At 53.1% G+C, this 13,869-nt stretch overlaps 5 protein-coding genes across 5 annotated transcripts; 3 read left to right on the top strand and 2 right to left on the bottom strand.

Annotated features, from left to right (window-relative positions):
• Positions 1–222: 222 nt before the first annotated feature.
• Positions 223–1,524, top strand: CONPUDRAFT_77285 (uncharacterized protein; the record flags this gene model as incomplete). The annotated part of the gene is made up of 5 exons (XM_007776151.1): positions 223–314; positions 370–615; positions 671–819; positions 872–1,000; positions 1,052–1,524. 5 exons carry the CDS (start codon positions 223–225, stop codon positions 1,522–1,524), a joined length of 1,089 nt encoding a protein of 362 aa, XP_007774341.1.
• Positions 1,525–2,081: 557 nt separating this feature from the next.
• CONPUDRAFT_159088 (uncharacterized protein) lies at positions 2,082–3,053 on the bottom strand (the record flags this gene model as incomplete). The annotated part of the gene is made up of 4 exons (XM_007776150.1): positions 2,082–2,429; positions 2,480–2,558; positions 2,616–2,745; positions 2,798–3,053. The coding sequence occupies 4 exons, from the start codon at positions 3,051–3,053 to the stop codon at positions 2,082–2,084; spliced, it is 813 nt and encodes a 270-aa protein (XP_007774340.1).
• A 909-nt stretch (positions 3,054–3,962) lies between these two features.
• On the top strand, positions 3,963–7,370 carry CONPUDRAFT_65844 (uncharacterized protein; the record flags this gene model as incomplete). The annotated part of the gene is made up of 10 exons (XM_007775919.1): positions 3,963–4,211; positions 4,269–4,637; positions 4,689–4,882; positions 4,933–5,095; positions 5,149–5,297; positions 5,349–5,926; positions 5,977–6,097; positions 6,147–6,832; positions 6,868–7,001; positions 7,101–7,370. The coding sequence occupies 10 exons, from the start codon at positions 3,963–3,965 to the stop codon at positions 7,368–7,370; spliced, it is 2,913 nt and encodes a 970-aa protein (XP_007774109.1).
• A 225-nt stretch (positions 7,371–7,595) lies between these two features.
• Positions 7,596–8,532, bottom strand: CONPUDRAFT_159086 (uncharacterized protein; the record flags this gene model as incomplete). Its single annotated transcript, XM_007776149.1, has 3 exons — positions 7,596–7,726; positions 7,807–8,314; positions 8,383–8,532. 3 exons carry the CDS (start codon positions 8,530–8,532, stop codon positions 7,596–7,598), a joined length of 789 nt encoding a protein of 262 aa, XP_007774339.1.
• Positions 8,533–9,752: 1,220 nt separating this feature from the next.
• Positions 9,753–12,587, top strand: CONPUDRAFT_77281 (uncharacterized protein; the record flags this gene model as incomplete). The annotated part of the gene is made up of 4 exons (XM_007776148.1): positions 9,753–10,331; positions 10,408–11,016; positions 11,089–11,272; positions 11,335–12,587. 4 exons carry the CDS (start codon positions 9,753–9,755, stop codon positions 12,585–12,587), a joined length of 2,625 nt encoding a protein of 874 aa, XP_007774338.1.
• Between the last annotated feature and the right edge of the window lie 1,282 nt (positions 12,588–13,869).

Below are 13,869 nucleotides of genomic sequence, written 5' to 3'. Positions count from 1 at the left end.
AATCGTTGTGCGTGCCGTTTCTAGATAATCGGTGTTCAAACGTTCACGTTCAACCCTCGCAGTGACTTCCAAGCGGCATCCTTTGATTCAGTCATTCAAATCTCTATGTTAGTTGACCGGCGCCTCAAGCCTGCACTCGTGACATGTTGCTGGGAAGATCCACCAGACGGTATAAGTTCGCTTGTGGGGTGCAGCAGGCTGAGTAGAACACCCCTTGGCAACATGACCTCCCTCGAGCAGCACACAGAATACGACCCTCATTGGACTGTTATTGGAGGTGTTAAAACAACACGGGTGCCTCTTTACAAACAGTGGTAAGTGATTCTTTTTTCGAGGCGCGTGGACTGACACTGACACTTGATGAAATAGCCCGTCAATGAAGATCGGTCGAGATAAGCCGCCCATTCCGATAGCTATTCAGTGTTCTTCGATCGCCGAGGCCAACTCAGTATACATGTCTCTTTCTGCTGTGATTGATCCTCTCAGGAGAACGCCGTCTTCGCAGAACCTCATAGCTGCTGTCTATCAGGCGCAGTCTGTGCTGATATTGCTCGGCAATCGTGTTCGATTCTACCCTGTCGTAGTCGGATCGCGAGTCGGTATATTCATTTCCGAGTAAGCCAGACCTTCTCTCGTACTTTCCAACGTGCCACTAACTCGTTTTTATTAGATCCGATGCAGTCCATTCGATGAGGGGTATGAAATACCCAATAGGAGCATCGACGTGCACGCTTCGTCAAGCGTTGGCGTACATGTTCGCGAAGGGCATTGAGGCCTTCATTCCCTCTGACGAGAACATTCTGGGAAACATTATTCCGTGTTCGTGTGTATTAGCTGTCCTTTGAGTCAGGTAGCTAACCTTTCGCGTCAGTGGACATTGGAGACACGGCGCAACAGCTCAACGCCCTTAGTATCGGCTCCGGCCCTCCATCCCGGAGTGACGTAGAGAATTCGCAGGACGGAGCGAGCTCCAGCGTGGAGCATCCTATGTCGCAACCGAGTAAGTACATTTGTTATTCAGTTGAGATAAGACCTGCTGAATTGGGAATAGGCTCGACTCAATCTTATGGAAGCTCAGACGGCGGTGACCTCGACGTTGAACGATTCTCGCCCTCTCCCAGAGAGAGCCTCGAATTACCCGATGACGATACCACTCCCCTCGTGTACACTCACATTCGTAACCTCCGTGGCATCACCGGGACGGCTAACCAACCACTACCGGACAGCAGGGTCGCTCGCGAGCTGCGTTCATCCCTTGGAAAGTATGCCAATTATTTCCTTCATTCGCAAGGGTTTGAGCTTCGCGCGATCAAGATCATCTGCCGCGAGTTCAGAGAGATGGTGGAGGCTAGCGCTGCGTCTGATGCACGTACCAGAGCACACGTCCCAGGCGAGGCGTCGGGGAGAAACAACGTAGATAAAGCCAACGTGTTTTCCATGCGCATGGCTAGGTATGGAATGCCTATTGCTGAAGGCCGATTCCTACACTACATGATCTCTCTCGGTGTCCCGGCTGCTAATTAAGGAAGCACATACTAGCCAATCCGTTTGATATATTAGCTTTTATACGTTCTTGAAGTCATGTAAAGTACAAGTTGATGAATGAACATGGCCATGTCTTGAGTGAACTTAAGTGAAATACTGTGCAAGCGTGCCAGCGGTACAAGCCTTCGTCTGCCATTCTCAAGACCCTATATATAATTTCAGGACTGGAACACGTCGCGTGCTCGTGAGCGTTAAGACAATGCATATTTATGGCAAGACTACATCATGGACTACATTGAGATAGAACTAGATATTATACGCGCAAGACTTGGCAGTGATACTCTGTGAATGGAAACGGTAGACATCGACAGTGCTCCACAAACTTTACAAAGGGGCCCTTCAACGAATCAGCCCAAAGCGACCGTGAATCAAGGCGTCCTCGAGCAGGTCATGGGCTTCGTCCACTGTATCGCAGGCGTGGGATTCAGCGCCGTTAACAGCGGCCCAGAGGGTGAAATTCTGCTTTCTCTAGCAAGAATCAGTCACAATTGATTGCAACGAGTAGAAAAAAAAAAAAAAAAAAAAAAAAAAAAAAATCACCCTGAGAACACGCCAATGGCGTGTCCATACGGCACCCAATAGAATGGTGCCGTGGACTTCGACGGCGGCGTGAAGTACGTCACCGAGGCGCGATTTGGCAATACTACCTCGCGCTTCGGGAGACGGGAGATCAGCCTACGCATTGTCGGGTTGACATTACGGTTGATGATCCCGTCACCGGGGATGACGCCCATAGGGCGACGGGCGGGGTTCATCGTGCCCAAGCGCGTCAGTTCGATGCCTTCGAGAGGACCCGCTGACGAGACGTCTCCAAGAGGCGTCTCCTCTAAAGGTACTGATAACCCACGGTGGGCTCGGCGAAACGAGGAGCCCGTGCGCCTCTGCTACAGAGAATATAAGTCAATGGAACCCAAGTGAGAGTCCATAAACTCACCGCTGCCTGGTACGTCTGCCTGACCTTAGCAGCTTCGAGCGCCCTGGCCACTTCCTCGGCCGCACAGCTGTGAAAGAACCTAAGGAAAACATGAAGTTAGCACAGTCGTAAAAGCAGCGGTAGTAAAGTCACGTACGTGGCGAAGGTATCGTCCTTGTAGATATCATTCACTTCATTGCTGACAGCGAGAGCGACGAGAGCCTGGAACTCCTTCCTCCATGCGGGAGTGAACAGGCCCTCGATGACCTTGTCGGAAAGAATATCGACTGGACCAAAATGTGAGCGAGATTGATACGATGAGTAATGGATATGACTCACCGCAGCACTCGGAAAGACACCCGACCCTGGCCTCGGTCACATCGCCGTTACCAACGATGTTCATGCCGAGATGCCCGCAATTGAAGTTGACGGTGAAGTCTTTCTCGAGCGTAGCGTTGATTACGGTGGTCTGGGACGACATGAAAGCGTGATTGGGTGTGGAGGACGGAGGAGGACTCTCCGAGCCATCTGACAGCGAAAGCGCCTCGGACTGGGCACGAGAACGAGGGAGATTGTTAACGTGAGCGAAAGACATGGTGGGCTGAGGGCGGTGCGCTGAAACACTTCATATTTTATGGGCTTGGACTTAGACGGACCTCGTCGGCTGAGTACGGAGAGGCTGTTCCCATTCAAGGTGGATGTTCCAGAAGTGTAGCCGCTGCGCTACAACTGGGTGCTCCGTGACAGGCGCCCGAGTTCCACGCGGTTGAATTGAACCATGCTTAAATCGAAGCATGGGAATGTAAGATCTCTGCAACCAAGGAGCAGCTAACATAGAAGTCTTACATGACGAAATACTCAACTTGCCCCGATCAATCGGATGGAAACAAACCGAACGGTTGAAAACGCGAAGGCGTTACGATTGCCATTTTGTGCCTATAGCTAACCAACGTGGAAGGTAAATTGCCTGAGGACTGGTAGAGCAAGACAAGTCAGTGTGCACTGTGCCAAACCACCGAGGGCAAGTAGAATTGTCGCTGCTCACCGTCATAGGGCGTGTTCCTCCATCTCGGACGCCCTCGCTCTTTCGTGATGCTCACCCCCCGAGGAAAGAAACGAGCACATCCGTCCGCCTATAATCATCTGTCAGACGACGATGGCAACGATGATGACCCCGACCTTTTGAACAGCTACTCACAGACAATTGACGTACCATCATCTCGTACAAGCCGATGGCTGAAAGCGTCTCAAACCGAGCGGCATGAGCCCACTAGCCAGCAGTTGGCGTCGGTCCATTATGAGGATCTGTTGGGAGACTGGCAAACCCCGTTAGAGAACCAATCGTCTCAGCTCGCCGAAGAAGATGATGAAGATGACGATGACGAGTCCTACAATGTACTTGAGCCGGCAGCGCGCGAGCATGTGGTTACAGAACCTAGCTCAAACAGACAGGGCTCATCTATTGGGGTATGCCTGTGTTCATCATTATTTGCACGGTGGTTTAATGTTTATAAATATACAGGACGCACCTCTCAGAGCCTGGGCAGGAGACGGGCAGCTGGAAGGTTACCGCCAAGAGTATCTGAATGAAGACATTAGGCTTGAAGGCCGCGGTCGCGCAGCAGACACCTGCTGTGACTGTAAGCGCGGACGTCCCCGAGTCTACCGCTGCGAGACTTGTTCCGGGCGTCATATGACCTGTAGAGAGTGCTGCTTATCAGCGCATTCAAACTTGCCTCTGCACTATATATCTGTAAGTTTCTCATCTTTAGTCAAATCGCGTACGAGCATCCTCACTGTATTTGATTAGGAATGGAATGGATCATTCTTCCAGAGGGTTTCTCTAACTTTCCTTGGGCTAAGAGTTCAGCTGGGTCACGAGGACGGCTCACGATGCGTGCTCCCTCACCCAGGTCATCCGGATTTCGTAGTGATACATGCCAACGGTCTCCATCGAATACAGATCGACTATTGTAGCTGCGACAGGAAGGTATCCTATCGACTGCAGCTTCTACGCTTTGGTTGGTACCCGTCTACTATCGACATCATTCGTACGGCGTCAACAGAGGAGGCCCTTGGACAGTTTTCAGCTCTCACCTCCAAGACTAAGGTATCCGCGTATGGATACTACGAAGCTCTGGAGGTTTTGACTGACTCAACAGGCTTGAATGTTCCCAAGGTGAATAAAAGTTGCGAATATTCTAAGTCTGCATTCTAATTTATATTGTAGCGTCGATACAAGGCTTTCCTTCGCACGGTCCGTCAGCGAGACCACATCAAGCTGATGAAAGAAGCGGGCCGTGGTAACGTGTTGGCTGGCGTTGATACCACTAAGCCAGGAGAGCTCGCGGTTGCGTGCCCGGCCTGTCCTCATCCCGGTATCAATCTTCCTTCCGGTTGGGAGGAAACCGACGCGTCTCGCAAGTATGTACTTCGTTATACGACACTTCAACGCAGTGGCTGATATTTTTCAGGTTTTTATATTGTCTTTTCCTTGCGATGGACGCCAATTTTCGACTGAAGAATCGCGACCGCGGGGAGTCTGCCACTGACGTTGAGCTCCACAACGGTCTAGCGTACTTCGTCAAAACGGGTCCATATATGGATTACATTCATCGTACCGAGGCCCAAAGAGACGTAGGTGCTGCTCTCTCACTTCATGTATTCAGAGCTCACTACTCTACTAATAGATTTCGACATGTTCGGGATTTCGCTCGCTCTCCAGCGCCGAGACAAAATTCTCCCACGGACTTCGAGCAACGGGCGTAGGGATGGTCATATGCGCTCGCCACGAGTTAATCCGTGCGTTAGGGGTCGGTGATTTACAGGCTGGCGAGCGGTTAGTCACGATGACAATACGCTTGCGCGCTCTGTTGACTCAGCATCCTAGATACCCTAATATGGACTACATCTTTTTCTCGACAATGGCAATTGTCTTCCTCCTCCTTGTCGTAATATCATACGACATCGCCTGTCAATGGAGGATCAATCTATTCAAGCGAATGGACTCACTACCTCTCGATATGCAGATGTCCGTAATGACGCTTGCCGACATCCTTATGTTTGGTATACCCAAGTTCCATGGGCCGGGTCACAACGAAAAGTGCGCTACGCAATATTCTCTTAACCTTATGTGGGGTGCAGGGCGCACAGATGGAGAGGGAATCGAACGACGGTGGGGGGACCTGGGCAGAGCGAGCACGATGACAAAGGAGATGTCACCAGGCGCTCGACATGATACGCTCGACATGCTTTTTTCTTTGCATAATCTATCGAAGTACTACATGCTGGGTGTATCTCTCCGAGCACGCCTGATCGTGGCGCTTGATCATCGGGCATTCCAGCGGAAAGCGCTCGCCGCCTTCAGCGCCTCTATCACTTCAGAAAATCGACAAGTCTGGACTGATATGGCATCGGCTTGGGAAAAGAACAAGGAGCAGCCAAACCCATACTTATACGCTCACAAGGGTAAGCCTGACGTCTACATTCACGTTTGCGTTGCACTCATACATTACCAGGTATTTCCGAGTCTGAAGTTCGTGCGAGGCTCGCTCAGAAAGAGAAAAACATACAAGTACACCCTCACGATATGCCGCCCAGCGTGGTTATAAAGCAGGCTTTAATTCTTGAAGATAAGCAGTATGTGATATCTAAACACGCGGGTTTCTATGCTAACGCCCGAAGCCAGGCGCCGCCTACGCGAAGACCTGTCGCGGCTCAAAGACCTGACGGCGGATGAGAGGTCACATGTCGATGCACGTCGCAGGGGTATCGGCCGCGACATCTCGAAGCTTCGAGATGTCCAAAAAGTTTATATGCCTGGCCTAGACGTCCTCGTCAGGTCCAAAGGCGGCGCCGATCTTGAGCGCGAGCCCGAAAGAACCAGCCTGTTCTTACCCTCAGCGTTAGACAATGAAGAACGAAAGATTTGTACTCACGATTTTGCGGAGACAGAGACCGACCTTCGCATTGTTCAATGCCACGCGACCCTCGACAGACTGCGCGCCTTGCTGCAGACAAGATATCATTTCACTTCTCATCGGAATATTAACACTCGAGGGCAACGGCCATCAACTCGAGTACGTACCTTGATCCAAGAATACACGCGCAAAATCGAGGCGTCAAAGTCGAAATACAATGAGGGGTTCGACGCCTTGTTGGTGCTCGATAAAGGGGGGAGTTGGCAAGACAGGCTCCGAAAACTCACCCAGGGCGATCTGCGAGCACTACAAGAGCCATTGATCGAGCCGACGACGCCTAGGCGAAGGGCAAACGACCTGCAAAGAGGATTAGGGGAGGGCTATCGGACGGTGTCGTGGATATGGACAGGCCGAACAAATACCGGTGATGATGATGAAGGTATGAAGAACTCACGTTGTTCATGCCTAGCTAACCTCTGTCCTCTTCAGATCTTCGCGTCGAGTGGTTGAAAGCGCGCGCGCGCACGAGCCGATGGGAAGAGGAGGTCGACTTATTGAAGGAAGAGATGCGTCGTGTACGCGCGTTCCTGGAGCACAAGGCGAGATGGTGGGAGAGCCGCGCGGTTATGATCTATCCAGGAGAGGAGTTGCACACGTCGGCGCCGGGTGGAGCGAGGATCGTCGCCATGGATGGCCCTGTGCCTGCGTGGATAATTTTGGAGCGCCAAACGATGGCGGAGGGCGTACGAGCTCACGCTCTCCGTCAAGCCCATCTGCAGCGCAGCTTGAGGGCGCACTTTACAGATCTGTGGGAGAAGAAGTGGTCAGTGGAGGAAGCCGTACCTTCGCTAGCCCTCGGTGGGCACCCAGATCTTGATTCGGGCGCTGAAGACGACGATGAAGGCGAGGAGGCAAGGGACGACGACGCTGGGGGCGACGTTTGGGACGGGGAGCCGATAGCTGAAGGGCCGGAAGCAGCCGGTAACACATAACTTGATTTGCTTACTAATAATGATAATGTGTTTAACCTGGAAAAGGTCGGAATAAGTCATGGAAAGAAAACCGCGGACCGGCGCCGCGTGGTTTCCGTATTGGGAATGAGGTTCCGACAGCCGACAGCAGTGGTAAGAACCTGTGATTTGGGTCAACATTTTCTTTTGGTGGGTGGGGCAAGATCCACACATTTTGGCAACCCGGATATGGAGCCTGCCGGAATATTACATGTAATCACACAGCCAGTGGTGTGGGATGGAGGCGGCGGAGGAGGTGGAGGGAGTGGAGTCATGTCCGTGCCCGACGCTGAGATATCTGGAGCTCGAGGCAAACCCTCGCCGGAGAGGCGAGAGCGCTGGCGGTCGGTGAGGTGCTCCGCTCGATGTTTTGCAAAGCTGCACCCCCCAGAGAGGATACAGTGATATTTACACATACGACGCTGGCAGCATCCCTTCGACGAGGTGACCCTGCCGCACTCGCTGCTGAACGCGCACTTGAAGGCGCCTGGTGCTGGCTGCGACTGAGGGAGAGGCTGTGTTGACGGTAGGGGCAGGGGAAGGGCTGGAGGCGGCTGCGACTGAGGCACAAGGAGAATAGGATTGTTGGCGGATGAGGACGACGGTGGAGGGAAAGAGGGGTGCTGTATGATAGGCTGAATCGGATAGGAATGAGTGGGGAGCACCCAGTCATGATGCAGGGGAGGTTCTGGCGCCTGAGCAGAGATTGAAGGCGGAAGGTCATCAAGATGAAGAGAGCTGGACGAGGAGAACGATGTTGACAAGGTAGGGTTCTGAAGCGGCGAGGATGAGGGTGTGCTCGGAACGGACTCGACTGGCCCGTCCCCAACCACTCCCAGCGGTTTGACCCCTTCAGGCCAGAAATACCAACTGGAGGCCCTCTTGCCGGGCTTGCCAGGCTTGGGAGGGTGACATCTATGAAAGCACTGAGTCGAGCATACGTTCGTGAGCAATCGAGCAGTATATACAAAGAATAAGGGCAAGGTCTACTCACGTTGACATACCACTGACCCTTATGCAGCCCCTTCTTTGCCTTCTTGGGTTTGAGCAGTGTACGCTGGCCCTGCGCCAAGCACACCAGACAGAATGTCTTACCGCCCTCCATCGTAGGGCCATGTGTGTGATGACCTGCCGCCGGCGGCATGGTGGTCTGGCTACAGGTGCTCTGAGGGTTCTGGCACATCTGGGTACTGTTGCACATGGTAGCACTGGATGCTGAGGTTTCGCGTTGAGAGTAGAAGAAAGGAGAGGGTGTCACGCAGAGATGGGAGAGGTAGGACGAGGATTTATTTAGGTTAAGATGTACTGTACAGTTACTGACTAGTATAGCATTGGAATTCTGGCATAGTGCGAGCAGGCGCGGCCAGGCGCGACGCGTCACGGGCTTTGATTTTCATGTTGGACCCCGGGTCCGCGCGCGACCCAGGCACCGGACGCCGGACCAACTCGGTCGCCGGACTTCTCGTTTCTCCATAGTCCTCGCCATAATAGGCTGATTATTGGAACTCCGATATCTTGTAGGTCGGGCTTCGCGGTTCTTTACTTACTTAAGCTTTACCTTCACGTCGCACATACCCATGATGGCTAGTCCTGACGAACACAGTCAGGCGAGCATTGGCTCAATTTGAAAATGTACCTATGCCTATCCATGTGAATTCTATAAGTCTCCATGTCCATGCGGACATTAGCACACCAGACTTGTATACTATGCCTGCTGAATGTGTGCAAGATGGTGATGGCCTGTTTCGGTGGGATCAAACAGTTTATACTCGTATTATTCCCCAAATTGACAGCACTACCTTGTAGTGATATATTGAATGATTATAGAGATCTTTTAGTTATGCAGCATAGCGTGCTTTTGGTTGATATGTCTGCAGCGAGAATTTTATTGGGCTTGCCTTTGGTTTTGACGGCATACTGAAATGACGGATGTCCATGTCATGGCTAGTCATCTGTTATCTGGACCTGCACAGACAAGTTCTGACGTGTGCCACTGGCAAATCGGACAGTTTCTCAAGGCATCTGTATTTTACAGCTAGCAAGAGGCCCAAGAACACCACCGGCTCGTTAAAGTAGAGTACTTGTCAATGTTACTTTAATAACACCAGCATGTAGCTGTATTAAATTCCGTTGCAACGGCGACTTTATTTGCACGGTAGCGGGCCATGCTGCGCACTGCGCGGCGCTACTCACTAATTGGAGCTGATTGGGAGCTATTCGAGGAAGAGTGCGACTCCAACGAGATAGGGGCATTTCATGGACGCGGTGCACGTGTGACTATGCAGTCACGTGCATATCGCGACGCGGTGGTTGGGTGGCGCTGCTTTGTTTGTCACTTTCCGCCTCATCGAACTCACCGTGGAGATGCCGCGCTCACCACCACCGCCCTCGTCGTCATCGTCAGTGACAATCAGCACACTCCTCAACACTCTTCACACCCACCTCAATGCACAGACTCAACATCTCCCCACCCTCCACGCGCAACTTGGCCTCCCACTCACCGCCCTCGAAGACGAGCTGAACGCCCTCCAAATATCTCTTACTCGCACTGTGGAGGCGCAGATCGAGGTCCGTAGACAAGAGGTACGCGACTGGGTAGCCAAATGCGAGGACGTCGAGCGCGGATGCGTTCGCTACGTACGTGCGCTCGGCACCGGCGTCAAGATCAAGTCGGACGAAGGCGAGCAGGTCCTGCCACGGCGACATGAGCGCGCCGTGGCACGTCTGGAGAAGCTTAGACAGACGTATCACTCGAAATTGGAACAGCTTACGGCACTCTCAAATCGGTTGAACGGACTCGCTCAGATTCTCGGTCCCAACTTTTTCCCTCCAGAGGCGGGCTCGCTGGCGTGTGCAGATGAGACCGAGGGTGATGAGCGGGATGTGTCGCAGGAGCAGTTTTCAAGACTTGAGAAGGAACTTGTGAAGGGGAAGGCGGAAGTGGTGAGCACCTTTCTCGTCTTTTCCATGGCTTTTTCGCTTGGCTAGACCAAGGGTCGCTAATTCTGCGTCGTCATAGACGAAGCGCGTGAATCAACTTGCCGAGCTCTTTGTCCACCTTGACTGGCTCTACAGCGAACTCGGGATGGACCCACCTCATCCCAATCATCCCGACCCGCATCGTCATCCTTCATCGTCCACCCTTGCCGTCCCCTCTTGTTCCCTCCCGCGCGCATCTTTCTCATCCACCAACTCCGACCCATTCTTGTCGTCCAGCATGGCCCGATCGCCCACCTCCGCCTATACCAAGAACGAACACGCACCAATGCTCGTCCCATCATCCCCCGCCTCGCGCGCATCCTCGACAACACCACCTGACTCCGCCCCCGAGCACGCGCATCCACACGAAAGCGAATATTTAGCTCTCCTCGGCAAGTTTATCACTTTGCTCGACTCGTCAGCGACGGGCGAGGGCGGCGAGGAGCAGCAGCCCAATCCGACGGCGCTGCTCCACAGCATGCGTGTGCAGCCAATACCCGCGCTTGTTGAGTGGGCAGCGAATCTGTGCGATAGGCTCAGCGGTCTTAAGAAGGGGCGCGAGGCGCAGATACAGGCGATGTACGATCAGCTTGAGGGGCTGTGGCGGCGCATGGGTGTGCCAGAGGAGGCGATGGATGGGTTCGTCGAGGTGCGTGTTCTTACGATGCCCTCTGAACGGCTTGGACGACACTATCTAACATCGACCGCTCTCTTGATATAGGCGAACTGCGGCACAACGGAGGCATCAATAGCAGCATACGAAGAGGAACTTGAACGAATGGTCGAACTTAAACGCGAACGCATGGGCGAATTTGTCGACAATGCACGAAAGGAGATCCAGAAGCTTTGGGACGAACTTATGATCGGCGAGCAGGAGCGTGAGGCCTGTGTGCTCTTCTGGGACGGTACGCCCACGTTACCTCTCCTCGATCTATGGATATCTTATGAAGGAAACAAATCCACGCAGATGAACCAACAACGGAGCTTCTCACGCAGCATGAACAGCTCATCGGCTCGCTCAAGGCTGAGCTAAAGCTTAAGCTACCGCTACTCACGAGCGTGCGCAAGTATTTCGACATATGTGAAGAGGAGAAGGAGTTGGCGCGCGTTGCATCGGATCAAACGCGCTTGCTTGCGCGTGGGCCGTCAGGCAAGGAGAAGCGCGACCCGGGACGGTTGCTCAGAGAGGAAAAGATGCGAAAGCGTGTGCAGAAGGAGAAGCCCAAGGTTCGCCATTTTTTCGCGTCCATGTTGAGGGGAACCAGCCTGACGCAAATCATTAACTACACACAGCTGGAGCAACACCTCGTCTCGGCCCTCCCCGCGTGGGAAGCCCAGCACGAGCGGCACTTCCTAGTGCACGGCGAGCGGCTGCTCGACTTGCTCCAGGAACAGGTTGCCGTGTCTGAGCAAGAAAAGGAGAACAAGAAACGCAGCTCGCAGAGCGCATACGCATACCGTGATACGACCGTCCCGCTCAAGAACGGCAGCGGCGATCCTCCAGTAAACTCTGCAGTTCCACTGACCACCACTAGGAAATCGAGCACGAGGGGCAAGGGGAGCTACGTCCCCGATAAGTCGACCTCAACGTCGTCGTCAAGGTCGTCTGCGGCATCAGCTAGACCCGAATCGTCGATGTCGGCGTATACGACACCTCGGCCGCCGTCGAGCGCCGGTGGGAGGGTCACGCCCGCTGTGCGTTCGGCGTCGGCGATGTCTACAGGTGGAGGAGGTAGTAACAAGCGGCAAAAGATGAGCGATGGGTCGAGTTTACCCCGCCCTGGGACGGCGATGGGCACAGGAACCATCACAAGATCAAGGACGAGGTCGGGGTCGTCCGCCACTTCGACGGGGACAGCTTCAGCTTCGAGGTCACAGCAGAAGGGGATGGGATGGGGCCGCGGACCCGGGGCGTCCACGGTGCTGCGACCACAGCCGGTGACATCGACGTCGAAGACGGGTGTGCGGTCTGCGTCGGCGCGTACACCGGGAGCGAGCGCAGGCGGACGGGGTATGTTCAACAAGGGCGCTGGCGCTCCCGCCTTTTCGAGGGCACCGGGAACAGCAGCGGGTGCTGGCGAGGCGCGGCGAAATCGCATGAAGCGCGAGAGCTTCCGCCCAAGGGCGAGTATCGGCGAGTCGGGCGTTAATCTTGTGGACGCGTGGCGCGGGACGGCTGGCTTTGCGGGGGCTGGCGCCGAGGAGGGAGACAGCGACTGAGACTTCTTGTGGTTATGCACATGTTTTATTTCCTCTTCTGATTTCGTTGGATTCGGATGATGACCAATTATGATCTTCGCTTGCGTTCTGGTTGCAATGACCGGAGGGCATTCTCACTCTTGTCGTATCTTTATCATTATTGATCTCTGGTTTTCCTAATTCTTGCTTCCCTCGCTGCGCCTAAAGCCTCGTCATTCCTTACCCTCTCTTATTCTCACCTCTCGCCGTTATGTGTACTCTATGGCCTCGTTCCTCCACTCGCTCATTACGATACATGGTGTACTCATGCCTCTCGTCTTCTATTGTTGTAGCCTATTGGGCCTGCTGAATATCGCGTGGTTTGCATATAAATTCTAGATATCATATGAGATTCCTTATACATTATCTTACAGTGGAGGCTTATTGCTCCGCTCACCGGGTTTGCTTGCGAGACGGTGCATAGAGGGTTCGTCGTTAGTGAAACCTTGACGGGGCGGTGACGGGCATTTCACCTGTTTAGAGTTGCGGGATAATTACAGCAGGATAAATAGAGCTTATTCCTGTGTCAAATTGTCATCGGATGACCCGAGGACAAAATATGGATGTCCGAGGTGCAACGGCTCTCGGAGTGAATGTGACGCGGATAGACTTGGACCAACCGACGCGTCCGGATAGACAAGACACGCCGAGCTACGCTCCGGCACTTTCTATCGAAGTTGGCAATATCAATGAGCTCGAGCTCACACCGCTACAGCATATCAAAAGTTTCCCAAGGGCTTAGCTGAGGAAAAAAAACGCACCATAGATAACTGCACGTATCACCAGCAAAGTGTCATTCAACCATGTTCGGGATTTATTCGGGGTAAGCATGGCAGGCCAAGATCAAAGAGGAAACCCTCATATCAAAATGACAAACAAAGGGCAACAAAAGCCTACCATAATTTTGAAGATACGAGTTATCTTGTTTAGACCGTCGTCGTGTTCGGCCGTGCAATGCACTTGATTTCCAGACGACCCATTAATATTCTGCCGTCGCCTCATTTTCTCTCTCTCAACAATACCACCAACAGCCTCTTCGATCGCGTTGCCCCGCTTTCGCTCGTCCTCATCCTATAAACGGAATATCAATATACTGACATGATACTCAGCGACGACACTGAAGATCTGGGATTCCAGTATCCTCGCTGTAAGTCTCGTATATTGAACGCGTCAGTTACGCCGACCTTACACTGATATCTCTTGGGATTCACACTTAGAAAGGGTGTGTGATACGCTGATAGCTCTCAGGTATGATTTCTCGCTT

Source organism: Coniophora puteana, assembly GCF_000271625.1.
Source record: "Coniophora puteana RWD-64-598 SS2 unplaced genomic scaffold CONPUscaffold_16, whole genome shotgun sequence".
NCBI lineage: Eukaryota > Fungi > Basidiomycota > Agaricomycetes > Boletales > Coniophoraceae > Coniophora > Coniophora puteana.
This window is presented reverse-complemented; position numbering and strand designations above follow the sequence as displayed.